Source organism: Felis catus, chromosome D4 (genome assembly GCF_018350175.1).
Source record: "Felis catus isolate Fca126 chromosome D4, F.catus_Fca126_mat1.0, whole genome shotgun sequence".
In the NCBI taxonomy this organism is placed as follows: domain Eukaryota; kingdom Metazoa; phylum Chordata; class Mammalia; order Carnivora; family Felidae; genus Felis; species Felis catus.
In genome coordinates this window covers 63,307,891-63,331,429 of record NC_058380.1, presented here as the reverse complement: position 1 = coordinate 63,331,429, position 23,539 = coordinate 63,307,891, and the positions used below count along the sequence as shown (strand labels likewise).

The window sequence follows — 23,539 nt, the reverse complement described above, 5'->3', positions numbered from 1 at the left end:
ACATTTTCCGGCGTGCAAAGCGGGAGGGAGCCTCTGGGGAGGCTTAACAGGAAAAAGGGAACGCCTACCACTAAGCTTACACTTGATTGGCTGGTCTTGGCGCGTCACTGCCGGCGGGGGGCAGAGCCCCAGCCGGTAGCTCTCCTCCGAGATGGCGGCGCTGTCAGTGTCTGGCGTTACCAGAAGAGGCCTCACGTGGATAGTCTTAGGGGCACCACGCAGAGAATTTTGGTCTCGATTCAGGTAAAGCGGAAGGTTAGATGGTGGGTCTCGTTCAGCAAAAGTGAGAGAAACTGAGGAGGATGAAAGGACGAATTAATTCAAAAGTGGGAGTCCTGCTATTAGGACGGTACTCTGGCCCTGCGCCTGACTTGGGATAGGACGAGAAAGTACGTTAGGTTCTGAGTTCAGAGGCTTCAGCGCGGGTGTCCTTGAGTGGTGGGGCCCAGTCTTGGCCTCAGTTTTCTCATCTTATAACGGAAATGCCGCCCCCTTTCCCTTCCACTTCACTTGTTAGTGTAGTAAGCAAACAGTACTGACCATGTGTTCCTCCAGGCACCGACTGTGGTATCAGGATACAAGTGGTTCGTTTGGAACGAGTAACATGGAACATGAACGTGAAAGTGCTCGGTAAACTAAGTGCATTTGCGCGGGGTATTTCTTCACAAGCTAGATTCAGAAATGAAGCGTGGCCTCCTCGTTTTGTTCGTTTGTCCATCCATTGATTCATCAACAGATAGTTAACTAAACGCCCTCTCTGGCCCAGCATTTCCCTAAGTAGGTTACAGCAGTGGAAACAAAGTCCCTTCTCAGAGCTTAAGTGCTCTGGCATATGGGGAAACGGTGGCCCCATAGGAAGTATTTTGCTGAAAGCAAGTTAATGGCACAGCTGGAACCCGTCTTTGACTCTCCATCTACTGCTTTTCCCCAACACGGGGCTCAAACCCACAAACTGCAAGATCATGACCTGAGCCGAAGACGGACGCTCAACCGACTGAGCCACCCAGGCGTCCCTCTTTTTCTTTTTCTTTTTCTTTTTCTTTTTTTCTTTTTCTTTTTCTTTTTTTTTCTTTTCTTCTTTCTCTTTCTTTCTTTCTTTCTTTCTTTCTTTCTTTCTTTCTTTCTTTCTTTCTTTCTTTCTTTCTTTCTTTCTTTCTTTCTTTCTTTCTCTTCCTTCCTTCCTTCCTCCCTTCCTCCCTCTCCCCCTCCCCCCTCCCCTTCCTTCCTTCTGTACTTCGTCCTTCCTCCCCCCCCCCCACATCATTCATTTCTGATGCCTCCCAATTTTTGTAGTGATGACCAATCCCAGTCAGATACCAGCTGCATGGAAAACAAGAGTGAATAATATTTCATTAAGCACTGAAATAGTGTCTTAGGCAGATTTCCTCACGTTGGCCCATGTACTCAGTAGTAGTTATTCAAGCAGTTTTCAAAGGACCCCAAATCAATAAAACAGGTTTCTGTATTCAGGAGTTTATAATCTGGTACAGTGGTTCTTAACCAGAGATAATTTTGCCTATCAGGGGGCGTTTGGCAATGTCCTTTGGTTATGACTGGAGCATAGGAGTGCGCCTCGCATTTACCCTGCCCTGGGTAGAGGCCAGGGATGCTGCTGAGCATCTTGCAATTACAGGATAGCCTCCTACAACAAAGAATTATCTGGTCCAAAATGTCAAGTGTTTGGGCTGAGAAACCATGATCTAGTAAGAGAAATAGAATGTAAATAAATAAAACTCTGGTACGATGAAGTGTGCTGTGAAGGCAATATAAAGCGCTATACTAGATCAGAGGAATTTATAGTTATATTCAGAGAAATCAAGTAAAACTCCTTGGAAGAGAACAGTTCTGTTCTAGGACTTAAAGTAAGATTTCAATAGGCAAAGATGAAATTGGCATCTCCTGTAGGATGTAACTTGAGGTAACACATGACCTCAGGAAAGTGGGAAACAGAATGTAGTAGTTTAGTGTGGGTAGGGCATGGAGTGTTTCTAGTAGATTTGTAGGACATGAGGTTAGAGCGGTTGGTTGGGTTTGGAAACTGGGAATCCCAGACAGGCGATTTACCTCTTTACGTGTTCTTAGGAATTCTTACAGCATGTGAAATCTGTAAGTAGCTTTTCTTTTCTGTATCAGCTCAGTTCAACTATAAGCTTCCAAAGGCAGGCACCTATCTTATTCTTCTCTCTCCAGTGCCCAGAAGAGTAGTAAGTGTGCAAATTATTGGTTGATTTAGATAGATGGGTAAGATTAGGTCTGGTGTTTGTCAGTTTGTCAGCTGCATTAGTGCAGTTAACCAGAGATTCACATACTTGTTTTTGACCATTCTAGAAAAGAGAAAACGCTAGTGGTGGCTGAGACAGTAGAAGAAGCGAAGAAAGAGCCTATTTTGGTGTGTCCACCCTTACGAAGCCGAACATACATACCACCTGAAGATCTCCAGAGTCGTTTGGAATCTTGTGTCAAAGAAATTTTTGGTTCCTCTGTTGGTAACAGTTGGCAGGATGTGTCCCTGGAAGATGGCCTTCTGAAGTTCAGTTTCTTGGCACGTTTAGCTGATGACTTGGGCCATGCAGTGCCCAACTCCAGGCTTCACCAGATGTGCAGGGTCAGAGATGTTCTTGATTTCTATAATGTGCCTATTAGGGATCAATCTAAATTTGATGAACTTACTGCTAGTAATCTGCCTCCCAATGTAAAAATCACTTGGGGTTACTGAGCAGAAGAGGAGCTCATTAAGATCATTTTGTCCTGAGCAAGGGGGCTGGTTATTAATTAGACTTTTGATACGTTACCATGTGAAATGCTATCAGAACTGTTCTCTAAACCCACTTTTTCTGTGGAAGGATGAATTATCTCTTTTTCTCATCATGAATTAACAAGATTTTCTTTTTTCACGTTTGCTGGAACTTTGTTTTTTTAATGGAATCAAGTCTTTAATCATGTATGAAAATTTCCTTCTTTGGAGGACACTGTAATTAAACTTGGGTTTAAGATACAAGGCTATTATATGTTCACACATGGTCTTTATTTTTTACGCATAAATTAGTAGATGCAAAAACAGGTTTTAATCCTGTTAGGACTCTTAAACCTAAGGTGGTATTAATTATATATAGTACATATACAAATAAGGAAACGTAGATATGTATAAAAGAAATGTAAAAATCTATGTTGTATATTACAGCAAGTTGTTTCTTTCATTGCTTTACTACAAGAGTAAAAATAGTAGAAAATGATACTGTTCATTCTAGATTAATCTCTTTTGGAATTAAAGTAAATTTCTTGAAGAGTGTTGTGTATTTTTAAATTTTTTAAAGGTGAAATTTGTGGGTTGCCTGAATGTCTCAGTCGATTAAGCGTCCGACTCTTGATCTCAGCTCAGGTCTTGATCTCAGGGTTGTGAGTTCAAGCCCCACTTTGGGCTCCATGCTGAGTGTGAAGCCTACTAAAAAAAAAAAGTAAAATTTGCTTTTTGGCCTTATCATTTCCTTAATTTAAGTATTATAAACGAAAGAATATATATGCCAGCTATGAAGTGCTGTGATTTTTCTTAAAAAAGATATGCCAGCTTCTGTATCTAAATGAATATGCTCTTCAAAGGAGATGATGTTTATTTCAAACCCTTTATCTTTTCTGTAACTTTTTATTTTATTTTTTTTAATTCATATTTGAGGGAGAGAGAGCACGCAAGCTGTCTGCAAGGGGCAGAGAGAGAGAGAGGAAGACACAGAATCCAAAGCAGGCTCTAGACTCTGAGCTGCCAGCACAGAGCCCAATGCAGGCCTCGAACCCCCGAACCGTTAGACCGTGACCTGAGCCAAAGTCAGTTGGTTAACTTACTGAGCCACTCAGGCACCCCTTTTCTGTAACTTTTTAAAAGCAGCTTTGAATACCTATGGGTATCCACTAGGGCGGTAAGTCTTTGCAGACTTTGGTGTACTCAATTTGTGGAAATAACTCAATTAGCAAGTTACCAGACAGTTCTGAATTACAGATGTTAGATGAGGAAGTGATTAAATTAGGAATTATTTTTGTTTAGACTTTAGATAATGGCTAGAGAGTAATAAGAGGGAGAAGGAATTTCTTATATTTTACCTTGACTACTTACAGTTCTGAAAGAAAAGTGACAGGTTTTAAACAAAGGAAATTGCATTTATTTTCTTTCCCAGGATGACTACTTTGAAGAGGGCAAAAATCATGTGGGTGTGTAAATTCTGGCATATTAGAAAAATCAGTTACATTACAGTCATGCCCAATAAACATCAGCAGATGATCAGGTTTTTAATAACCTGTATATTAAAGAGCTTTTCAGAAGTCTGGAGTATCAGAGTGTCTGGAGCTTAAATATCAGAGCTATTATATACCTTCTATGTGAGAGGGTTTCAGTATGGAAATATTTGAATTTTACATACAGGATTTGATCATTTCATTTCCCACACAACTTTTATTTCTGATCTGGAGACAGGAAAATGTATAAAGGGCATGATGGAAGTAATGGATGATAAAGGCGGTTTGAAAAAACAATTGGTTCAGCTGGAGAACTGTAAAACCAGGCTTCTCATGAATGTAAAGGCAGAAGAAATTACTTCTTTGTAGACTGGAGCTGTGTTTCTCAAAATCCAATGTGCATACAAGTCATTTGGTGGTCTTTTTAAAATGCAGATTCTTATTCCATAAGTCAAAAGTGGGTCCTGAGCTTCTGTGTATCTAAAAACCTCCTAGGCAGTGGTGATAATGTTTTGAGTAACATGGCCCTAGACCCTAGTATTGAAGTGGGAAAGTTCCAACCCTGAAGCAGCAATCCTGGAAAGTTGAGCTACCAGAAAAGATAAACTGCACATCCATCAATAACTCTAGAGGGCGTCACTGTTCTACAGTCCAACACCATAAACATACCAGAATAATGACCTTTGGTTTTCCTGAACATTAAGTTAGGTTTGCTAACTTATTCACTTAAGTAACCAAACTTGATATAATTCTAAAAGGTTACATTTGTAAAAATTAAGTGATTGCTGTATACAAGAAGTTGTCCATTAATTTTACTTAGTTGGATCTTTGAACTCCATAAATATACTCACAAAAACCCTGATGATAAAATATTCAGGGTTAATAGAAATAGTCTTGTACAAACACTATGTATTTTAAGCCACATAAGTAGACTTCTCCCTCTCCTTTTTAATTTTAATGTCATTTTTCTGATTATAAAAGCACTTTTTTTAAAAATTTGGGAAAGACAAAAATACCATTTCCATCTTACTGCTCAGATAATCACTTAATATACTAGTACATTTTTAAATGAAAATAAACTTTTCTCCTGTATTTTTTTAATGTTTATTTATTTATTTATTTAATTTTTGTTTTAAATTTATTTTTTGAGACAGAGACAGAGCATGAATGGGGGAGGAGCAGAGAGAGAGAGGGAGACACAGAATCCGAAGCAGGCTCCAGGCTCTGAGCTGTCAGCACAGAGCTCAACGCGGGGCTCGAACTCATGGACCATGAGATCGTGACCTGAGCTGAAGTCAGATGCTTAACCGACTGAGCCACCCAGGTGCCCCAATGTTTATTTATTTTTGAGACAGAGAGAGACAGAGCATGAATGGGGGAGGGGTAGAGAGAGAGGGAGACACGGAATCAGAAGCAGGCTCCAGGCTCTGAGCCATCAGCCCAGAGCCTGACGCGGGGCTCGAACTCACAAACCGTGAGATCGTGACCTGAGCTGAAGTCGGACGCTCAACCGACTGAGCCACCCAGGCGCCCCTCTCCTGTATTTTAAAATTTACTGTGACATTGTCCCCCTGCTCCCTTCACTCTATGAGTGTTTCTACATTTTAAAAGTCCTTAATAAATTTGATTAATAATGCGTTATGCCATAACTGGATGTTAAGTACAGTAGTCCCTTCTTAACCTTGGGGAGATGCATTTCAAGCCATCCAGTAGATGCCTGAAACCCTGTATAGTACTGAACCCTATATATACTATGTTTTTTCCTATGCATACAGACCTATGATAGCTTAATTTATAATTAGGCACAGTAAGAGATTAACAATGACTAATAATAAAATAGAACAATTATAACAATATGTTGTAATAAATGTTATGTGAAGGTGGTCTCTGAAGGTATCTTATTGTACTCACCCTTCTTGTGATGATGTGAGATGATAAAATGCCTATGTGATGAGATGAAGTGAGGTGAATGATCTAGGTGTTGTAATGTAGCATTAGGCTACTATTGACTTGATTTACGTCAGAAGGAGGCTTATCTACTTGGAGACTGGGGATGACTGCAGGTAACTCAAACTGTGGAAGGTGAAACTGCAGCTAAGGGGTAGGGGTGGGAGGACTACTGGAATTATTCAACCAATATTCTATTACTGGATAATTAAATTATTGCCAGTTTTTTGCTTTTATTCTTATCTATTTGTTTTAATCTGGCTTTTTTATAGTTGAGTATTGGTCTGCCATAAAACTCCCTTTTACTCAGAAGTGGAAATCATTCCACTGTAAATTTCTTGACTCTGAACCTAGGAATGGGCAACTTGGTCCTGCTTCCGTGTGTGTGTGTGTGTGTGTGTGTGTGTGTGTGTGTCTGTTTTAATAAATATTTATTAATCGCAAGTCATCCTTTTGGCAATATTTTTTTTTATGTAAGCTCTACACCTAACATGGAGCTTGAACTTAACCCCAAGATCAAAAGTCACACTCTACTGACTAAGCCAGCCAGGCCCTCCTGTCCTACTTCTTCATTTGTAATCCATTAAAGTGTGTTCTTGTGTATCTTAAAGTATAAAGTGACAAGTACCTTGAACTCAGTCATACCTGCACACATGAGCTTTATCTTATCTGCAGTTACTTTTCTATATCATTTTTATTAGTTTATTTCACAGTGCAAAAGTTCTCAAGTTTTTACTTGAATGAGTTCTAAGTTGTCAAAGTAGTTGGCATAAAGTTTTTATAATATTCTTTTATTTTCCTTTTAATGTCTATTGGATCTGCAGTGATAAGCCCTCTTTCACTTTGATATTTGTTATTTTATTCTTTTTATTTGACCAGTCGGGCTTGTAGTTTATCAATTTTGTCTGTCTTCTCAAAGAACTAAATTTGTCTTTGTTAATTTCTTTCTGTTGTTTATTTTCCATTTCATTGATAATATGCTTTTCTTATTTCCTTTCTTATATTTACTTTGGGTTTACTTTCCTCTTTTTTCCTAGATTTTGAGGTAGACTTGGGTCGTTGATTTTAGAACTTCTTTTCCAGTATAAGTCACTAAGATGATAAATTTCACTTTGTAGCTTTAGCTTCATCCTACAAATATTTTCATTTTGTACTTCCATTATCATTCAGTTTAAAATATTTTCTAATTTCTGACTTCTTCCTTGACCTGTGGATAATTAGAAGTGTGTTTGATTTTCAAATATTTGGGAACAAATAAGGAATAACATATTCTGGATTATTTTATTACTTTCTAATTTAATTCCATTGTGGTCTAAAAAAATACTGATTTCAGCATTTTTGAATTTGTTAAGATTAATTTTATGGTGCAGTGTATGGTTTATCTTGTTAAATATATCATGTGGGCTTAGTGTTCTATAAATAGCAATTAGGTCAAGGTCATTGATAGCATAGTTTAAATTTATGCCTTAACTGATTTTTGCCAAGTTATTCTATCAATTGCTGAGAAAGGAATGTTAAAATTTTTAACCATCATTATGGAATTGTTTATTTCTCGCTTTAATTCTGTCTCAAATTTTGCCTCATATATTTTGAAATCCTTTATTAAGATTTATGATTTTTATGAATTTGCCATTATTTATTTTTTTAAGCTTATTTATTTTGCGGGAGAAAGAGTGAGAGAGAATGCACATGCCAGCGGGGAGGGGCAGAGAGAGAGGAAGAAGAGAATCCGAGCAGCAGGTTCTGACAGCAGGGAGACTGATGCAGGGCTCAATCTCATGAACTATGGTATCATGACCGGAGCCGAAGCCAAGAGGACACTCAACTGACTAAGTCACCCAGGTGCCCCAAACTTGTCATTATTATTACTTTTTATTTTTTATTTTTTTAAATTTTTTTTTTAACATTTATTTTTTTTTGAGACAGAGAGAGACAGAGCATGAATGGGGGAGGGGCAGAGAGAGAGGGAGACACAGAATCAGAAGCAGGCTCCAGGCTCTGAGCCATCAGCCCAGAGCCCGACGCGGGGCTCGAACTCACGGACTGCGAGATCGTGACCTGAGCTGAAGTCGGATGCTCAACCGGCTGAGCCACCCAGGCGCCCCTATTATTTTTTTCTTTAAAAAAAAAAAAATGTTTATTTATTTTGAGAGAGAAAGAAAGAGAATCCCAAGCAGGCTCCAGGCCGCTAGTACAGAGCCTGACACAGGGCTCAGTCCCACGAATGGTGAGATCATGACCTGAGCCACAATCAAGAGTCTGATGCTTAACCAACTGAGCCACCCAGTGCCCCATTATTTTTCATCTCTGATAATACTCTTGATATTGAAATCTACTTAATCTGACATTAATATAGCCACTTTGGGTTTCTTATGCTTACTGTTGCATGGTATATTATTTTTCATCCATTTACTTGCAGTTTATCAATGTGAACTACACTGATAATTTTTCACCACAATCCTGACTCTTTTGGTAATCTCTTCCTTGCTTTTGTTTAAAAATTTACTCTAAAAGTATGTTATATAATTTTTTAGCATACATAAATTTATGATTAATCTATGTATATTCATTTATGATTGGCATCTAACACTCAATATTATGTTTGTGATGTTCACCTAGGTTTTTGAATATAGTTATGAGTCTTATTTTTATTGCTTTAATTTATTTAATGTTTAAAAAATGTTTGTTTATTTTTGAGAGAGAGAAAGAGAGACAGAATGTGAGAGTGGCAGAGAGAGAGGGAGACACAGAGTCCAAAGCAGATTCCAGGCCCTGAGCCGTCAGCACAGAGCCCGACATGGGGCTCGAACCCACAAACCATGAGATCATGACCTGAGCTGAAGTCTGATGCTTAACTGACTGAGCCACCCAGGTTCCCCCACTGCTTAATAATTTTTAATCAATTTTATGTGTAATATAAGTCTACTGCAAGTTAGCAGCCTGTGTTTTCAAGTGTTTCATGGAGTTTTTGGCTGATCAGAAGTCCTTACAATTAAGGAAGATAAATTTACTAATAGTTTCTTTAAGTTCATACTTTTATTTTTTTTAACGTTTATTTATTTATTTTTGTGAGAGAGAGATAGAGAGTGAGTGGGGGAGAGGCAGAGAGAAAGGAAGACAGAAGATCCAAAGCAGACTCCACACTGTCAGCACAGAACCCAGAGCCCGACAGCAGGCTCGAACCCATGAACTGTGAGATCATGACCTGAGCCAAAACCAAGAGTAGGATGCTTAACTGGCTGAGCCACCCAGGTGCCCTTAAACTCATACTTTTAAAGTGCTCTGTCTGTCACCTCAAATAAATAAATAAGGGCTCAATGATTTAATAGTGCTTTTATTTTCTTATCATGTAAAATCCCACTATGTCGTAGACCCTGGGTCTGGAGTTCTCTCTTGTCCAGCAAGAGAGCGTCTGCAGAATTGAAATGCAAGAGAGGCTAATGTCCGAGAGGAGACGAGCCCTGAGTAAGGTCCTTGCTCCATCTTTATTAGGATCAGAAGGCTTACAAGCATGATGGATGTGCACAGAGACAATGGAACCATGAACGTTAACTCATGGGCATGGGGAAAAGGGGGTTTTGAAGATCTGCAGTATTAGCAGTTTGGGTCAATACAAAACAAAATCCTGGAGCTGGGTGGAAGGTTTTTTACAGCAGATATGAGGCAGCACCTCTGTTTACCTAAACTGGCCTAGGTAAAGATAAGAGGCACCACTTCTGTTTACCTAAACTGGCCTAGGTAAAGAAAGACAGAGCAGGCTACCTCAGGGTCAAAAAGATACCTTTCTTTTGCTAATTGGCTCCACTCTGGGCAACTTTGCCCTGCCCTGTCTAAAGTCCTGTTTTCCTTTTTTTTTTTTTTTTTGTCTTTCCTTCCTATGAAAGCAGCTTTCTGCTATTGTACTAAGTTGGGGGGCATTTCTGCCCTGAATACCTAATCTTGTTTACCTCATTTTGGATGCTTCCATCCTGAGATTTCCTATTCCTATACCTTTGTCCTATACTGGGAGACTTTGCCCTGTTTACCTAATCTTGTTTACCCAAACTTGAGTGTGTTTATCCTGTGGCTTTCTAATTCTTTATGCCTTGTTAACCCATGGTGGAAACTCAGGGAATTCCTAACCTTATTTCCCACACACTAATGCTCCATTCTATAGCATTAAGTAGGCTCTCAAGAGCTCCTATGAATTAGTTCAGGAGGGGGAGGTAATGACTGGGAGATTTGGTGTTGCCCACATTCCCAAAGCAGAAATTGTGGGCCCAAGAGCAAGTATTTTGTTGCCTGTTACTGTGGCCACATTTGCAATTCTCAGTTCAGAACTCTTTGGTAGTAAGTCAAAGTCCTTGACTTCTTTATTTATAGAGCAAAGGTATGGCCAAACGGTGCCAATGAAGGTCAAGCAATTTGTTTATGACAAAAATTGATAAAATATGTGAGTAAAATGTAGGTGCTATTCCTAAGAGGGAGAGGTTTAGAAAGCATAGAGAATGAAAAAGGGGAAAATAGGAGGGGACTGGGTTCAATACCTTTTAAAAGTTAATAGGAAACTAGAGCAAACAGTGGGCCATAAGCCGGTGCTTCTCTTGTATTAGTTTGGTCAGATTGCAAAGATGTATTTGGGGTTTTGATTAATAAGAACTCTAGGGAGTGCCACTCTTCCTTTAGGGATGGAAAGGGAGGCTCAAGAGGAAAAAGTCAAGTACTTTGGTTTGTAATCAGGGCTCTCTCTTCTGGGCTAGTTGGAGATGGGTTAAAGTCTCAGGTCTTGAGCAAGTCATAAAGTTAGATTCTTACTTTCAGTGTTTGGAATTTGGCAGTTCGTGTGGACAAATAGTCTTTTTATTCATTTTGTAATCTCAGCTTTGGAGTTCAAAGAGTGCTCAGATAAGGGTATGTCTTATCTGTTGGATTTTGTTTAGAAAGGATATCATAGGAACTTGTGATTATGAAGATATCAAGCCAGAATTTATATTTCTGAGGGAGAATGACAGGCTCTCTGAAATTAACTTTTCTTTATTCAGTCTTCCCCCATATCTCCATTAATATTTCTCCCTCTTTTTAAAGATGACTTCCTAGAATAGTATAGAAGAAACTGTCTTAGTTTGGGCTTTTGAATTGTGGTCCCATTTTTATATTGTTTGAAGGATGATTTTCTTTTCTTGTATTTTTAAGTTTATTTATTTTGAGAGAGAGAATGATAGAGCACATATGAAGGGGAGGAGGAGCAGAGAGAGAGAGAGTGAGAGAGAGAGAGAGAGAGATAGAATCCCAAGCAGGCTCCATGCCCAGCGCAGAGCCTGATGTGGGGCTGACATTAAAAGAAACTCATCCTGGGGCACCTGGGTAGTTCAGTTGGTTAAGTGTCTGACTCTTGATTTCAGCTCAGGTCATGATCTCACGGTTCGTGGGTTCGAGCCCCGTGTCAGGCTCTGCACTGACATTGCGGAGCCTGCGTGGAATTCTGTCTCTTCCTCTTTCTCTGCCCCATCTGAAGATTACACACACACCCACACTGTCTCAAAATAAATGAAACAAAAAACAAAACAACAAAAAAAACAACCCAGACTGTCGTGTTAGCAGATACTGTCAATACCTTGCCTGTGTATACTTCCCCTAGTGGCATTAGTGCACAGGCCTGACTCACAACATCAGACCTTGGATTCCTCTGGCTGATAGTTTTATTGGGCCTCCAGAGTCAGCTTTACCTCTCAGCATGGCAGGCTGGAAGTGGTGGGAAACTAAGGCTTTTTCCTCCCTTACCACTCAGCCCTTAGCTAACCATTTATTGGATACTTCCCATTGCCCCTCAGCATTCCTGTTTCCTGGAACCCCCTCAAAATACACTACTTGTTTTGAGTTCTTACCTCAAGGTAGGCTTCTCGAGCAACCCGAGATAGGACAAACTACTTGACCCTTCCTTTAACCACCACCCTGTTTCTCTTCTTATTCTCGAATAATTAAGCTATCATATTTATTCTTCAACCCTGCTCTTACCAGGTTCTGCTGTCACATGTTACTGGCCTCCTCTCTCTAGAATTGCACAAGGATTTACATGGTATAGCCAACAGCGATTTCAGAACTTGGCTTGCTTGAAATATCAACTGACGATAAATAATCTTTCCTTTAGCCTCCTCAATCCCGCTGATCTGTAACTCTTAAGGATTTAAACTTACACAGTTGTGGAGGTTGGTTTAGCAGTCTCTGAAAAGTTGTCTTTGCAACTGATGACTGATCTCACTGAACCCTGTCCTGATTCCCAACCCACAGAATATATGAGCATAATCACTATCGTATGCCTTTAAATTTTGGGATTTACTACACAGCCATAGTAAATTAAACATCTGTTTCTTTTGGGGTTACTTAAATGTGTGTGTGTGTGTGTGTGTGTGTGTGTGTGTGTGTGAGAGACTCTATAGAATACAATATGTACCTGAGGAGTCTAGCTCCTAGTTAAAAACCTATGTATGATTTTCCAGAACTGACCATAAGCAATTACAAAGGCTTTAGCTGGCAGGCATCATGGGAGAAAGCTCCCCTTCCAGCACCAGTTTTGGGGTACAGTCAGTGCATGGCAGCCTCTTGAAAAAGTTGGAGTCAAGGACTTAAGCCACTCAGCAGTTACTGGTCTCCATAGTCATTAGTCACTCAGGCCCATCATGTTCTTCTCGTATTTGCCTTCCCTGCCCATTGTAGATCTCTTTATATCAGGCCTGTTCAGGGTCCAAATTCTTGTCAAGGTGTGTCTGCTGAGGTCTCTGTATGCAAGGAGGAGGGATACTTGAAGACATTTTTTTTCACTGTGATTCAGCGCCTAGCTCTTTTCTACTTCTAGCCCTTCCCCTCACTCTCTCCTGACCTCAGAACTGCTGGATCCTTTGAAGCTCCCTCAACAACCCACCCCCACTTCTGGCTGAGCCACCAACTTCAGACCGTCGAGCCTCGTCTTGCCCAGGCATTTTCTCCCATCACAGTAAGTGATTAAAGACTTCACTCTTGTTTTTGGCTTGTTGGTTTAATCAGCTACTCTGACACATAGCCACTCAGCTTTCTCTATCTCCCTGAGCTCAGCTGAGCTCCTAACAGTACCTTTAAGTAATTACAGTCAGCCTGCAAATAATCTTGTATTGGTCGAAAAATAGCAGGTAATATATAATAATCTTACAACAGTTTAATTCTATTTACCCCATTCCCACCTTTGTGTCATTATATTTTATTTCAGTGTATTCTGTAAACCCCACAAGACATTGTTATTATTTTTATTTTATATAGTCTCTTACTTGCATTTAAATACACACACACATATATATATGTGTGTATACATATTAAAGATGTTTTTAAATGGGCTTCTATAATTACCATTTTTGTGGTCTTCATCCTTTCCCACAGATCTGGTTGTCCATCTGGTCCAATTTCCCTCCAACAACTCAGCATTTCTTATAATGTCGGTCTACCACAGACATAATGTCTCCCATTTCCCCACCTCCTGGAAATGTCTTTATTTTGCCTTCATTTTTGAAGTGTATTTTTGCTAGATAGAGCATTTTGGAGTTTTTATGTTTTCTTTTAAGCATTTAAAAAATCTATTGTCTTCTGGCTTCCATTGCTTGTGATGGGAAGTCAAACATTATTTATGTTGTTAATTCTCCTATATGCAAGGTTTCCATTTTTCTCTGGCTGCTTTTATTTTTATTACTTATTATTTTTATTAACGTTTTATTTATTTTTGAGACAGGGAGAGACAGAGCATGAACAGGGGAGGGTCAGAGAGAGGGAGACACAGAATCTGAAACAGGCTCCAGGCTCTGAGCTGTCAGCACAGAGCCCGACACGGGGCTCGAACTCACGGACCGCAAGATCATGACCTGAGCCGAAGTCGGCCGCTTAACCGACTGAGCCACCCAGGTGCCCCTCTCTGGTTGCTTTTAATATTTGCTTTTTATATTTTATTATCATTAGTTTAACTAACGATAATAGGCAATGCTGCAGTTGTGGTGTTCTTAGTGTTTGTCCTCCTTCTGGTTTGCTGAGTTTCTTGTAATTGTGGCAAGATATTTTTCAACAATTTTCGGAAAATTTCAGTCAATATTTATTTTCTTAAAGTTTATTCATTTGAGAGTACAGGGGTCAGGGAGGGAGGCAGGAGGGGCAGAGAGAGAGGGAGAGTGAGAATCCCAAGCAGGCTCTGCATGGTCAGAGCAGAGCCCGACCGTGGGGCTCTTGCCCACGCAGTAACCATGAGATCATGGTCTGAGCCAAAATCAAGAGTCGGTTGCTCGAACCAGTCTCTTCTCATGGTCCTGGGGCAGCTCTTTCTGTCTTTCTGCCCATGGGTACTGTCCATGTGCTTTAAAAAAAATCATCTTTTTGCACCAAAAAAAAAAAAAAAGAGTCGGATGCTCAACCAACTTAGCCACATAGGTGCCTCTCCATTACTATTTTTTAAAACATTTTTTCTGTGCCTTTCTCTCCCCTGTCTTTCTGAGGCACCAATTACACACATATTAGAATCTGATATTGTTCCACACGTCTCAAGTGCTCTGTTTTTCTTTTATACCCTTTTTTCTTTGTTGCAATTTAGTCTGGTCCTTTACTCTGCTGTTGTTTTCTAGTCTTCTATGAAGTCTATCTAGTAATTCTTCATTTTTATTCTTGTATTTTTTATTTCTAGCTTTTCCATTTGGTTCTTCTCTACAACTTTCATGCCCAGATGAAATTCTCAAATATTTTGTCTGCCTTTTCTACTTGATCCTTTAGCATTTTTATCACAGTTATTTTTTTTAACTACGCTTTTATTTTGGGGTAATGGTAGATTTACCACATATGTAAGAAATAATACAGAGAGAACACATGTACCCTTTACCCAGCTTCCCCTAATGGTAAAATCTTGCAAAACTGTAGTACAGTGTCACAAGGATATTGACCTTGATACAATCAGGATACAGAATATTCTTATGAACACAAGGATCCTTCATGGTGTCCTTTTATTATAGACATCTCCTCCCAACCCAATCCTTGAACCTTGGCAACCACTACCACTAATCTGTTCTCCATTTCTCTTTGTTGTTTCAAAGGGCACCTGGGTGGCTCAGTCGGTTGAGTGTCTGACTCTTGATTTTGGCTCAGGTCATGATCGCAGGGTTGTGGGATCGAGCCCTGCACCAGGCTCCATGCTGAGCGTGGAGTCTGCTTATGTTTCTTTCTCTCTCTCCCTCTGCCCCTCTCCTCCACTTGCTTGCTCTCTAAAAACAAACAAATAAGCAAACAAATAAATAACTTTGTCATTTCAAGAACGTTATATAAATGGAATCATACAATATGTAATCATTTGGGAGTGGCATAATTCTCTTGTGATTCCTCCCAGTTATTGTATTTATCAGTAATTCGATTGTTTTCTTTTCCTGAATAGCATTCTATTGTAGTTGGTTCAAAGTTCCTGCATGATAAATCCACTCTCATCTATTTCTGTGCCCTTTCCTACTGATTGTTTGCTCTCATCATGAATATGGGTTGATTTTGTTGCTTCTGTTGCACCTTGTAATTTTTTTTTTTTTATTATACCCCAGATATTTCATATAAAGAAAAGACTAGGGGCACCTGGGTGACTCAATCGGTTGAGCGACCAACTTTGGCTCAGGTCATGACCTCATGGTTTGTGGGTTTGAGCCCTGCATTAGGCTCTGTGCTGACAGCTCAGAGCCTGGAGCCTGCTTCGGATTCTGTGTCTCCTTTTCTCTCTGCCCCTCCCCACTCACGCTCTGTCTTTCTCTCAAAAATAAATAAACATTAAAAAAAAGAAAAAAGAGTAGACTAAGTCATATTTACCTCAAGAAAAGAGCAAAGCCCTGTTCTGTCAGAATGGTAGAATTAGGGGCTGACCTGTAGTCCAGCTGGATCTGGGCTTTGTCTCAGCTTTATCTGATTCAGCGTACCCCTGGCTTCACATAGTTTGAGATATGAAATTAGGCTCTTCTCATCAGAAGAAACTGGTGCCTAACCATTGCTGAACTTCTGGAGATATCTTTGGTTTTTGTGGCCAGGTTGCTAGCTTTTCTAACTGTAGAATATTTCCCTCTGATTTATAATTCTTCTGGAAGGAGGGTCACCAAGGACATTTCTTTGCTCTGCAGTCCCAGTCCTGGCTTTCTGAGCCTGGGGAAATCTCTCTATTTTGCTATTCTTCCCTATCTTTTGGAAGTTAGCTGCCTTGCTTCTTCCGAAGACCTGCAGACAGATTTCTCTTGGCTCATGTCTCTGCTCCCATTCTTTGATGTATTGTCCTAGAGCACATGGCCAGGTCCTAAAGAGTTGGCACTTGGAGAAAGACTCTGGCTGGAGTTTCCCAGGATTCGAATCTATCAAACCAGCCCACACACATCCATTATACTTTCTCCTTATTTTTGATTTCTCTTTATTTTTTTGATGGGCATTTCTTTTTTGCTGCTTTGTCATAAATAAAAGTCACTCTGTAGAAGAGAAAGTTTTCTCTCTCCTATGAGTTTGTTACTCACTAGAGTTTAATTTGTTTAGATTCCTGACAATCTAATGAGCTTTAAAAAAATTTTTTTAAATTGATTTTGTTTTTATACAGATAATTTTAGGTTATTAGAATGGGAATTATGGTCATTTTTGTGGCTTTCTTCACACTAACCGAAGGAGAGAGGCATTCCCTAATTTTTAAGATGGAAGTTATAAAAAGCCCAGCAAATTTTTGGGTGTCTGAAGGGCTGGTCAGTGCCTGGTTTTGCTTAGGACTGGGTAAATCCTAACTCTGAAGCCAGGAATATTTTTTCTTTAGGGAATAATACATATGTCAGCCTCCTTGCTCTTCCCAAAGATTTTATTTTCATACTTTTGAGAAGATTTGTCTGTTTTTTTAATACTCTGTTAGACATGAATTCTTAGATGCCAAGCATTCTGTCCGAAGGATTTGGGAAGGGGATTAGTAGTGAAGTCACCAGTTCCATATATATATAGATATTTAACAAACCCCCCTTTTCAACTGCACATCTCACTCTTATCCTCCACTGCATCTAATTTTCCAAGGGTTCTGGTGGCCGATTGCGATATCTTCCTTGGATATGTTGATACCATTCATGCATATTTTGGCTGCTGCTTCCTCCACCCTGGTTCATAATGATTATAAAACTTATCTACTTGTTTTATGTATTCTATAAATTTGTTGAAAGCTCTCAGGTATCTAATACTTGAAGATTATATCAGTATATTTGCTAAACAACTGGAGGGTTAGAGCTGAATCCCAAGCAGCCTGATTTCTGTCCCAGGTCACCTCTCATTAACCTTATCACTGTCTTATTTCATTATCCCATTTTTTTTTTTTTTTTTATATCCAGGGTTTACTCAAAGCATTACTTGAAGAATCTTCAAGGTGCCACATTTTAACAATGATTCAGCTGACAGCTACCCCTGCAAGCACGCTGACTGATGAGCCAGTGCACATCCGAGCTACAGGCCTGCGTCCGTCTCAGATAGTGATTTTTCAGGCAACACTGGAAGATGAAAAGGGGAACCTGTTTCATTCTCAAGCCTACTATAAGACCAGTGAAGTTGGTGAGGTAGACCTGGATCATGCTCCTTCACTTGGAGGTGACTATATAGGAGTCCACCCCATGGGTCTCTTCTGGTCTCTGAAACCTGAAAAATTTTTAACTAAATTGATGAAAAGAGATGTGATGACTAGCCCCTTCCTGGTCCAGATAAAACTTTATGATTCAAATTTACCATTAGCCCAGATTGCTGCCACTGATCCAAAAGTCAGCGTGACTTTGGAGAGGTGGTACAGAGCACCTGGTGTCACACGGATCCAAGTTCAAGAAGGCCACCTTCGGGGAGCCCTCTTTCTCCCTCCTGGTGAGTAGAATTAACCTGGTACTGTCATCCTCGTGTTTCCTCTTTTGAATGCCTCGTCCTTCTAGAGGTTTAACTTGGATATGGATAGTACATAGTGTAATCCTTGCCAGCCGTAGAATCAGGGTTAATTCTGGGTCAGAACAAGAATATGGTGATGCCCCATTCCAACTCAAGTTTGATCTCAACAATTCTGGAGCTTTTCTAAGGATACGACTACATGTAGTTTATGAAGTCCCTGCATTATGGGTTTGGATTTATGTGAAATCCTTCTATATTGAAGCCTGACTATCTGAAGACCCCTATCCTGATATCATGGAACTGTATCCCAGCTTCTCTTGGGGGTTTTGTCCTGTCTGAGTTTCAGTTTAGGCATAGGTCATCACATGCAATAAGCTGATGATATTATGGAGTGAAATACTGCAACAAATATAGAGGATGCAAAGAAACTTTATATTCTCTAGTTCCATAAATATTTCATATTTATACAGTATTCCACAAATCTGCAGAAAATACAACATGCTTTTTAATGGCATACAACTTACCAGAATACACATAGTTTCTCACAGTGATCTCCACATATCAGTAAGTGGTTCAAAACATCTACTGGTACATTTATCAGGGTTTATTGTGGGACTGAATGAAGCAAAGTTAGTTTTCCAGAAGTTGCTCATGGCAGGTCCAGGTTTCAGGAGTGTCTGAGGCCCCCTTCTGCAGACACATGATTTGATCTGGGACATAGCCATCGTATTGCCAGGATGTATGCCTCTCTCTCTGCTTTTAAAAACATAATCACAGAGTGCCTGGGTGCCCCAGTCAGTCAAGCATCCCACTTCGGCTCAGTGATCTCACAGTTCATGAATTTGAGTCCCCATTGAGCAGCGTGGAACCCCCTTCAGATCCTCTGTCTCCCTCTCTCTTTGCTCCTCCCCTGCTCGCTCTCTCTCTCTCTCTCTCTCTCTCTCTCTCAAAAATAAACATTAAAAAAATAAAAACATAATCACTTAGTAGAACTGAGATGGATTGAGGAAGCTTGAAGTGGTAGAAATGGTTTCCAACAGCATAGAGTTATAGACGATGTAGAAGGAATAAAAACTTCCCTTTCCAAAGTCATCATGACCCATTTAGTTGTTTGGACAAATTTCAATATGTTTACACCCAGTAATTAGCATATAGGCAAGATTATTGTGTGGGGGGATCAGTGAGTGACACAAACGTCTGTGCCTCTATTATTCCACTTCAATGAAAAATTTAATATTGGTGCAGGCCTCCCACGTTGGGATGATGTGTTGGTTTAGAGGGTGCTATTTGTGAATCCTCTTGGACACCGCACGTGCTCGTGTCCTCCTTGTTCTGTGGGGGCCAAAAGAGAATGAGTCAGGTCTCAAAGTGGTTCTCAACTATGACATTCTTCCAGGATAAGAGGCTCAGTACTCTTTTTTTATAATGGTTTTAGGAGTAGAATTTAGTGATTCATCACTTGCATATAATACCCAGTGCTCATCCCAACAAGTGTCTTCCTTAGTGCCCCTTACCCATTTAGTCCATGCCCCCACCCAACACCCCTCCAGCGACCCTCAGTTTGTTCTCTGTATTTAAGAGTCTCTTATGGTTTGTCTCCCTCTCTGTTTTTATTTTGTCTTTCCTTCCCTTCCCCTATGTTTGTGTGTTTTATTTCTTAAATTCCGCATTTGAGTGAAAGCATGTCTTTTTCTGACTGATTTATTTCACGTAGCGTAATACACTCTAGTTCCGTCCACATTGTTGCAAATGGCAAGATTTCATTCTTTTTTATCGCCAAGTAATATTCCATTGTATATGTATATCACATCTTCTTTATCCATTCATCATTCGAGGGACGTTTGGGCTTTTTCCATACTTTGGCTATTGTCGATAGTGCTGCTATAAACATTGGGTGCATGTGCCCCTTCGAATCAACATTTTTGTATCCTTTGGATAAATACCTAATAGTGCAGTTGCTGGGTTGAAGGTAGTTCTATTTTTAATTAACAAAAAAAAATTTTTAATGGTTATTTATTTTTGAGGGGTGGGGGGAAGGGCAGAGAGAGAAAGGGAGATACAGAATCCAAAGCAGGCTCCAGGCTCTGAGCTGTCAGCACAGAGCCTGACGCGGGGCTCAAACTCACGGACTGTGAGATCATAACCTGAGCCGAAGTCGGACGCTTAACCAACTTGAGCTACCCAGGCGCCCTAACAAGTGGTATATTTTAAGGCCAAGATAGATTTAGTATCATTTTATTTCTTCTCTCAACATAAGGAAACACAGCAATGTTTTCTTTTGAAAATTCCCAATATTCCTTTAAATCAAGTCACTTGTTTCTTTTTTTAAAATATTTTTTATTTTTTATTTTTTTTTTTTTTCAACGTTTATTTATTTTTGGGACAGAGAGAGACAGAGCATGAACGGGGGAGGGGCAGAGAGATAGGGAGACACAGAATCGGAAACAGGCTCCAGGCTCTGAGCCATCAGCCCAGAGACCGACGCGGGGCTCGAACTCACGGACCGCGAGATTGTGACCTGGCTGAAGTCGGACGCCCAACCGACTGCGCCACCCAGGCGCCCCTAAAATATTTTTTATTTTTAAGTAGTCTCTACACCCACCATGGGGTTTGAACTCACAACCCCAAGATCAAGAGTCACACACTCTATCAACTGAGCCATCCAGGCATCCCCAAGTCACTCTTTTTAAAGGTAGATGGGACCAGTCTTCCGTAGCTAAAATCACTTACACAAGAATAGAATGCCCCTAGTAGTGCGTCATAAATTTTTTTTTCAGTGTGTGAACCTTGCTTTATTTCGGAAACAAGTTGCCTACACAGAGAGTGAGTATAGAATGATACTCTGAGCACCTCTACTTTTTGCCATGTGTTAAGCTGCAGTGAATAAACAGTGTTACTGCATGAAAGCCCTCATCATTTACATCTGCTTGGGTGTAGTCAGACTAATGTAACAGAGCAGTGTTAAGTCAGGATTATAGCTAATAATCATTTCAATTCACTTTTTGGAGTCATATACTTTTGAAGCCTTTTTTTTTTTTTTTTTTTTTTTGAGTCATATATACTTTGAGAACCCAATTAAATCCATAGAGGCTTTCATTAGTTAACATGCACATATAAACATATATTTTGTGTGTAATCTCAGGACCTTCACTGGTGTCCTAAAGCCTAATTGTGTACCTCTTCATAGATTAAAAAGCCCTTGCCTAATTTCAATGGCTTTCTTTACTCAGTACTATAGAAATGAGCCACTACGAGTCCCCAGTAGTCCTTGGCTACAGAGATGAAGCATGTCAGTGATCAGGTTTCCCAATCAAGCTTCCTGATATTGTGTTCCATTAGTGTATTCAATCAGCTTTAATTCTGTCCCAGATAGGAGCCTGAAAATTTAGGGATTCCACTGAAAATTTATATGTCGTTTCCACGATTTGTGATGCATTTCTTTGTGTTGTCTTATTTTTCTTCCTTTTTCCTTCCCTTCCCTTCATATCCAGTTCTGTTTTGTTTTGTTCTTTTTCAGGAGAGGGCCGTTTCCCAGGGGTAATTGACTTGTTTGCTGATATTGGTGGGCTGATTGAATACCGAGCCAGTCTCCTGGCCAGTCATGGCTTTGCTGCGTTGGCCTTGGCCTACTGTGACTATGAAGATCTGCCTTTACACCCAGAAAAAATAGAGTTAGAATATTTTGAAGAAGCTGTCAACTTCCTCCTGAGACATCCGAAGGTAATTTTTGCCTTTTCTTTCAGTTCCTGTTTTTAAATAACTATAACACTCTGTGACCCTTTAACTTCCAAGTATGATTCTATATACATACCCATATTATTCACATGATTTCTTTCACACCCAATGTCTTCTGCTCAGAAAGACAAAATGGGAAGTTAGCCTGTGTCCATGATGGAATCAAAATGCAATGGCTTTAGATTCAGACAGAAATGGGTTGCCTTCTGGCTCCATCCCATCTGGTTGTGGGAATCTGGACGAGCTACTAACATGCTCTAATTCTCAGTTTCTTCATCTATTAAATACTATGGCAGTGGTGCTATTTTGTAAGGCTCTTGTGAGAATTATTTAAGGGGATAATACAAGCAAAGTGCTCACTAGAGTCACTGGCAATACTACACCCTCAGTAAATGTAATTATTATTATCATCACCTCTCTGATAATTATTTAATCACCAGACTTCACCAGAAAGATAGTCTGTCTTTCTTGAGGAGTGAGTCTGCATTTTTAGCTATTTGAGAGGCCTTAAAAATAATACTATAGTTCTTTCTAGTCTATACCTTCTTTACATTTTAAAATGTGATTTGCTGCTACTGTAGGGTTGCTGCATGTTAGCCCTTGCTAATTGCTAATGTTTTTATCTTTTTTTTAATGTTTATTTATTTTTGAGAGAGACACGGAGTACGAGGGGGAGGGGCAGAGAGAGAGGGAGACACAAAATTCAAAGCAGGCTCTAGGCTCCAAGCTGCCAGCACAAGAGCCCAACGTGGGGCTCAAACTCAGATCGTGAGATCATGACCTGAGCCGAAGTCAGCTGCTTAACTGACTGAGCCACCCAGGTGGCCCAGCTAATATTTTTTTCTTAAAAAGAATTGATCTAAGTAAAATTAAGTCTCTGTACCACATCCTATTTCATATCAGGATCACCAAAATATGATTAGAATTGTAGTAATTAGATGGGCAATGATCACTGACAATCTATTGATGCTTTGAATTTTTACTTTTTATTTTATCTTTAATTATTTTTAATGTTTATTTATTTTTGAGAGAGAGAGAGAGACAGAGCATGAGCATGACCATGAGCATGAGCATGAGCAGGGGAAGGGCAGAGAGAGGAGGAGACACAGAGCCTGAAGCAGGCTCCAGGTTCCGAGCTGTCAGCACAGAGCCCGACGTGGGGCTTGAACTCACAAACTGTTAGATCATGACCTGAGCTCAAGTTGGATACTTAACCAACTCAGCCACCCAGGTGCCCCAATGCATTGAATTTTTAAAAAACTATTTTTGATGCATATAATGGAGTTGTCCTTGAGCTATCAAATAGGCAATGTGACTGTGCTGAGTTTCTGCTTAACTTAGTTGAGAGATGAAGAGGCTGTGTGATTTGGTTTTTCACTTTCTTAGCCTGATTCCTCTTATACTTGCTGCATGACTTCTTTATCAGTAATCTTACCAATGTCATTTAGATAGTCAATGACTAAATGAGACCTGGAAACCAGATTTCTTTCCTAGGCTGTTGGTACTTGCACTAAACCTGCTTCATGCTCTCTTCTGTGGGAGGATAGACCACAGATCTTTCAATTCCTTGTAGGTCTTATTTCTCCATCTGTTGATTTTAAGCATCCTAAAATCCCTGATCCCAAATTTGGTGGCAGAAATTGTAACGAGAGTTAGTGTTCTGCCAAAAGGCTGCAGATAGCTGTGTCATTTTGTTATACCATGTTGTTCATGCATGTTATACTTCCTTTTACTTTGTCTTCCCTGG

At 39.9% G+C, this 23,539-nt stretch overlaps 3 protein-coding genes across 5 annotated transcripts in view; all 3 read left to right on the top strand.

Annotated features, from left to right (window-relative positions):
- The first annotated feature begins 105 nt into the window (after positions 1-105).
- Positions 106-3,284, top strand: MRPL50 (mitochondrial ribosomal protein L50). Its single transcript, XM_003995701.5, has 2 exons — positions 106-243; positions 2,329-3,284. The coding sequence occupies exons 1-2, from the start codon at positions 152-154 to the stop codon at positions 2,714-2,716; spliced, it is 480 nt and encodes a 159-aa protein (XP_003995750.2). The 5' UTR covers positions 106-151; the 3' UTR covers positions 2,717-3,284.
- LOC101096116 (bile acid-CoA:amino acid N-acyltransferase) overlaps positions 124-23,539 on the top strand; it is a 25,931-nt gene continuing 2,515 nt past the window's right edge. Inside the window, exons 1-4 of one of the 3 annotated variants that reach the window (XM_045042462.1) lie at positions 5,488-5,548; positions 13,004-13,141; positions 17,523-18,039; positions 21,575-21,777. In XM_045042462.1, the coding sequence (XP_044898397.1) occupies positions 17,574-18,039; positions 21,575-21,777 (669 nt within the window). In that variant the 5' untranslated portion in view covers positions 5,488-5,548; positions 13,004-13,141; positions 17,523-17,573. Of the gene's footprint in view, positions 244-5,487; positions 5,549-5,669; positions 8,014-13,003; positions 13,142-17,522; positions 18,040-21,574; positions 21,778-23,539 lie in introns of those variants that run through there. The other 2 variants (XM_045042461.1, XM_045042463.1) reach the window with 2 other exon arrangements.
- The window catches only part of BAAT (bile acid-CoA:amino acid N-acyltransferase), a 25,226-nt gene continuing 23,385 nt past the window's right edge, over positions 21,699-23,539 (top strand). The window contains exon 1 of the mRNA XM_045042460.1: positions 21,699-21,777. The gene's annotated coding sequence lies outside the window, so the exon portion shown is untranslated. The remainder of the gene's footprint in view (positions 21,778-23,539) is intronic.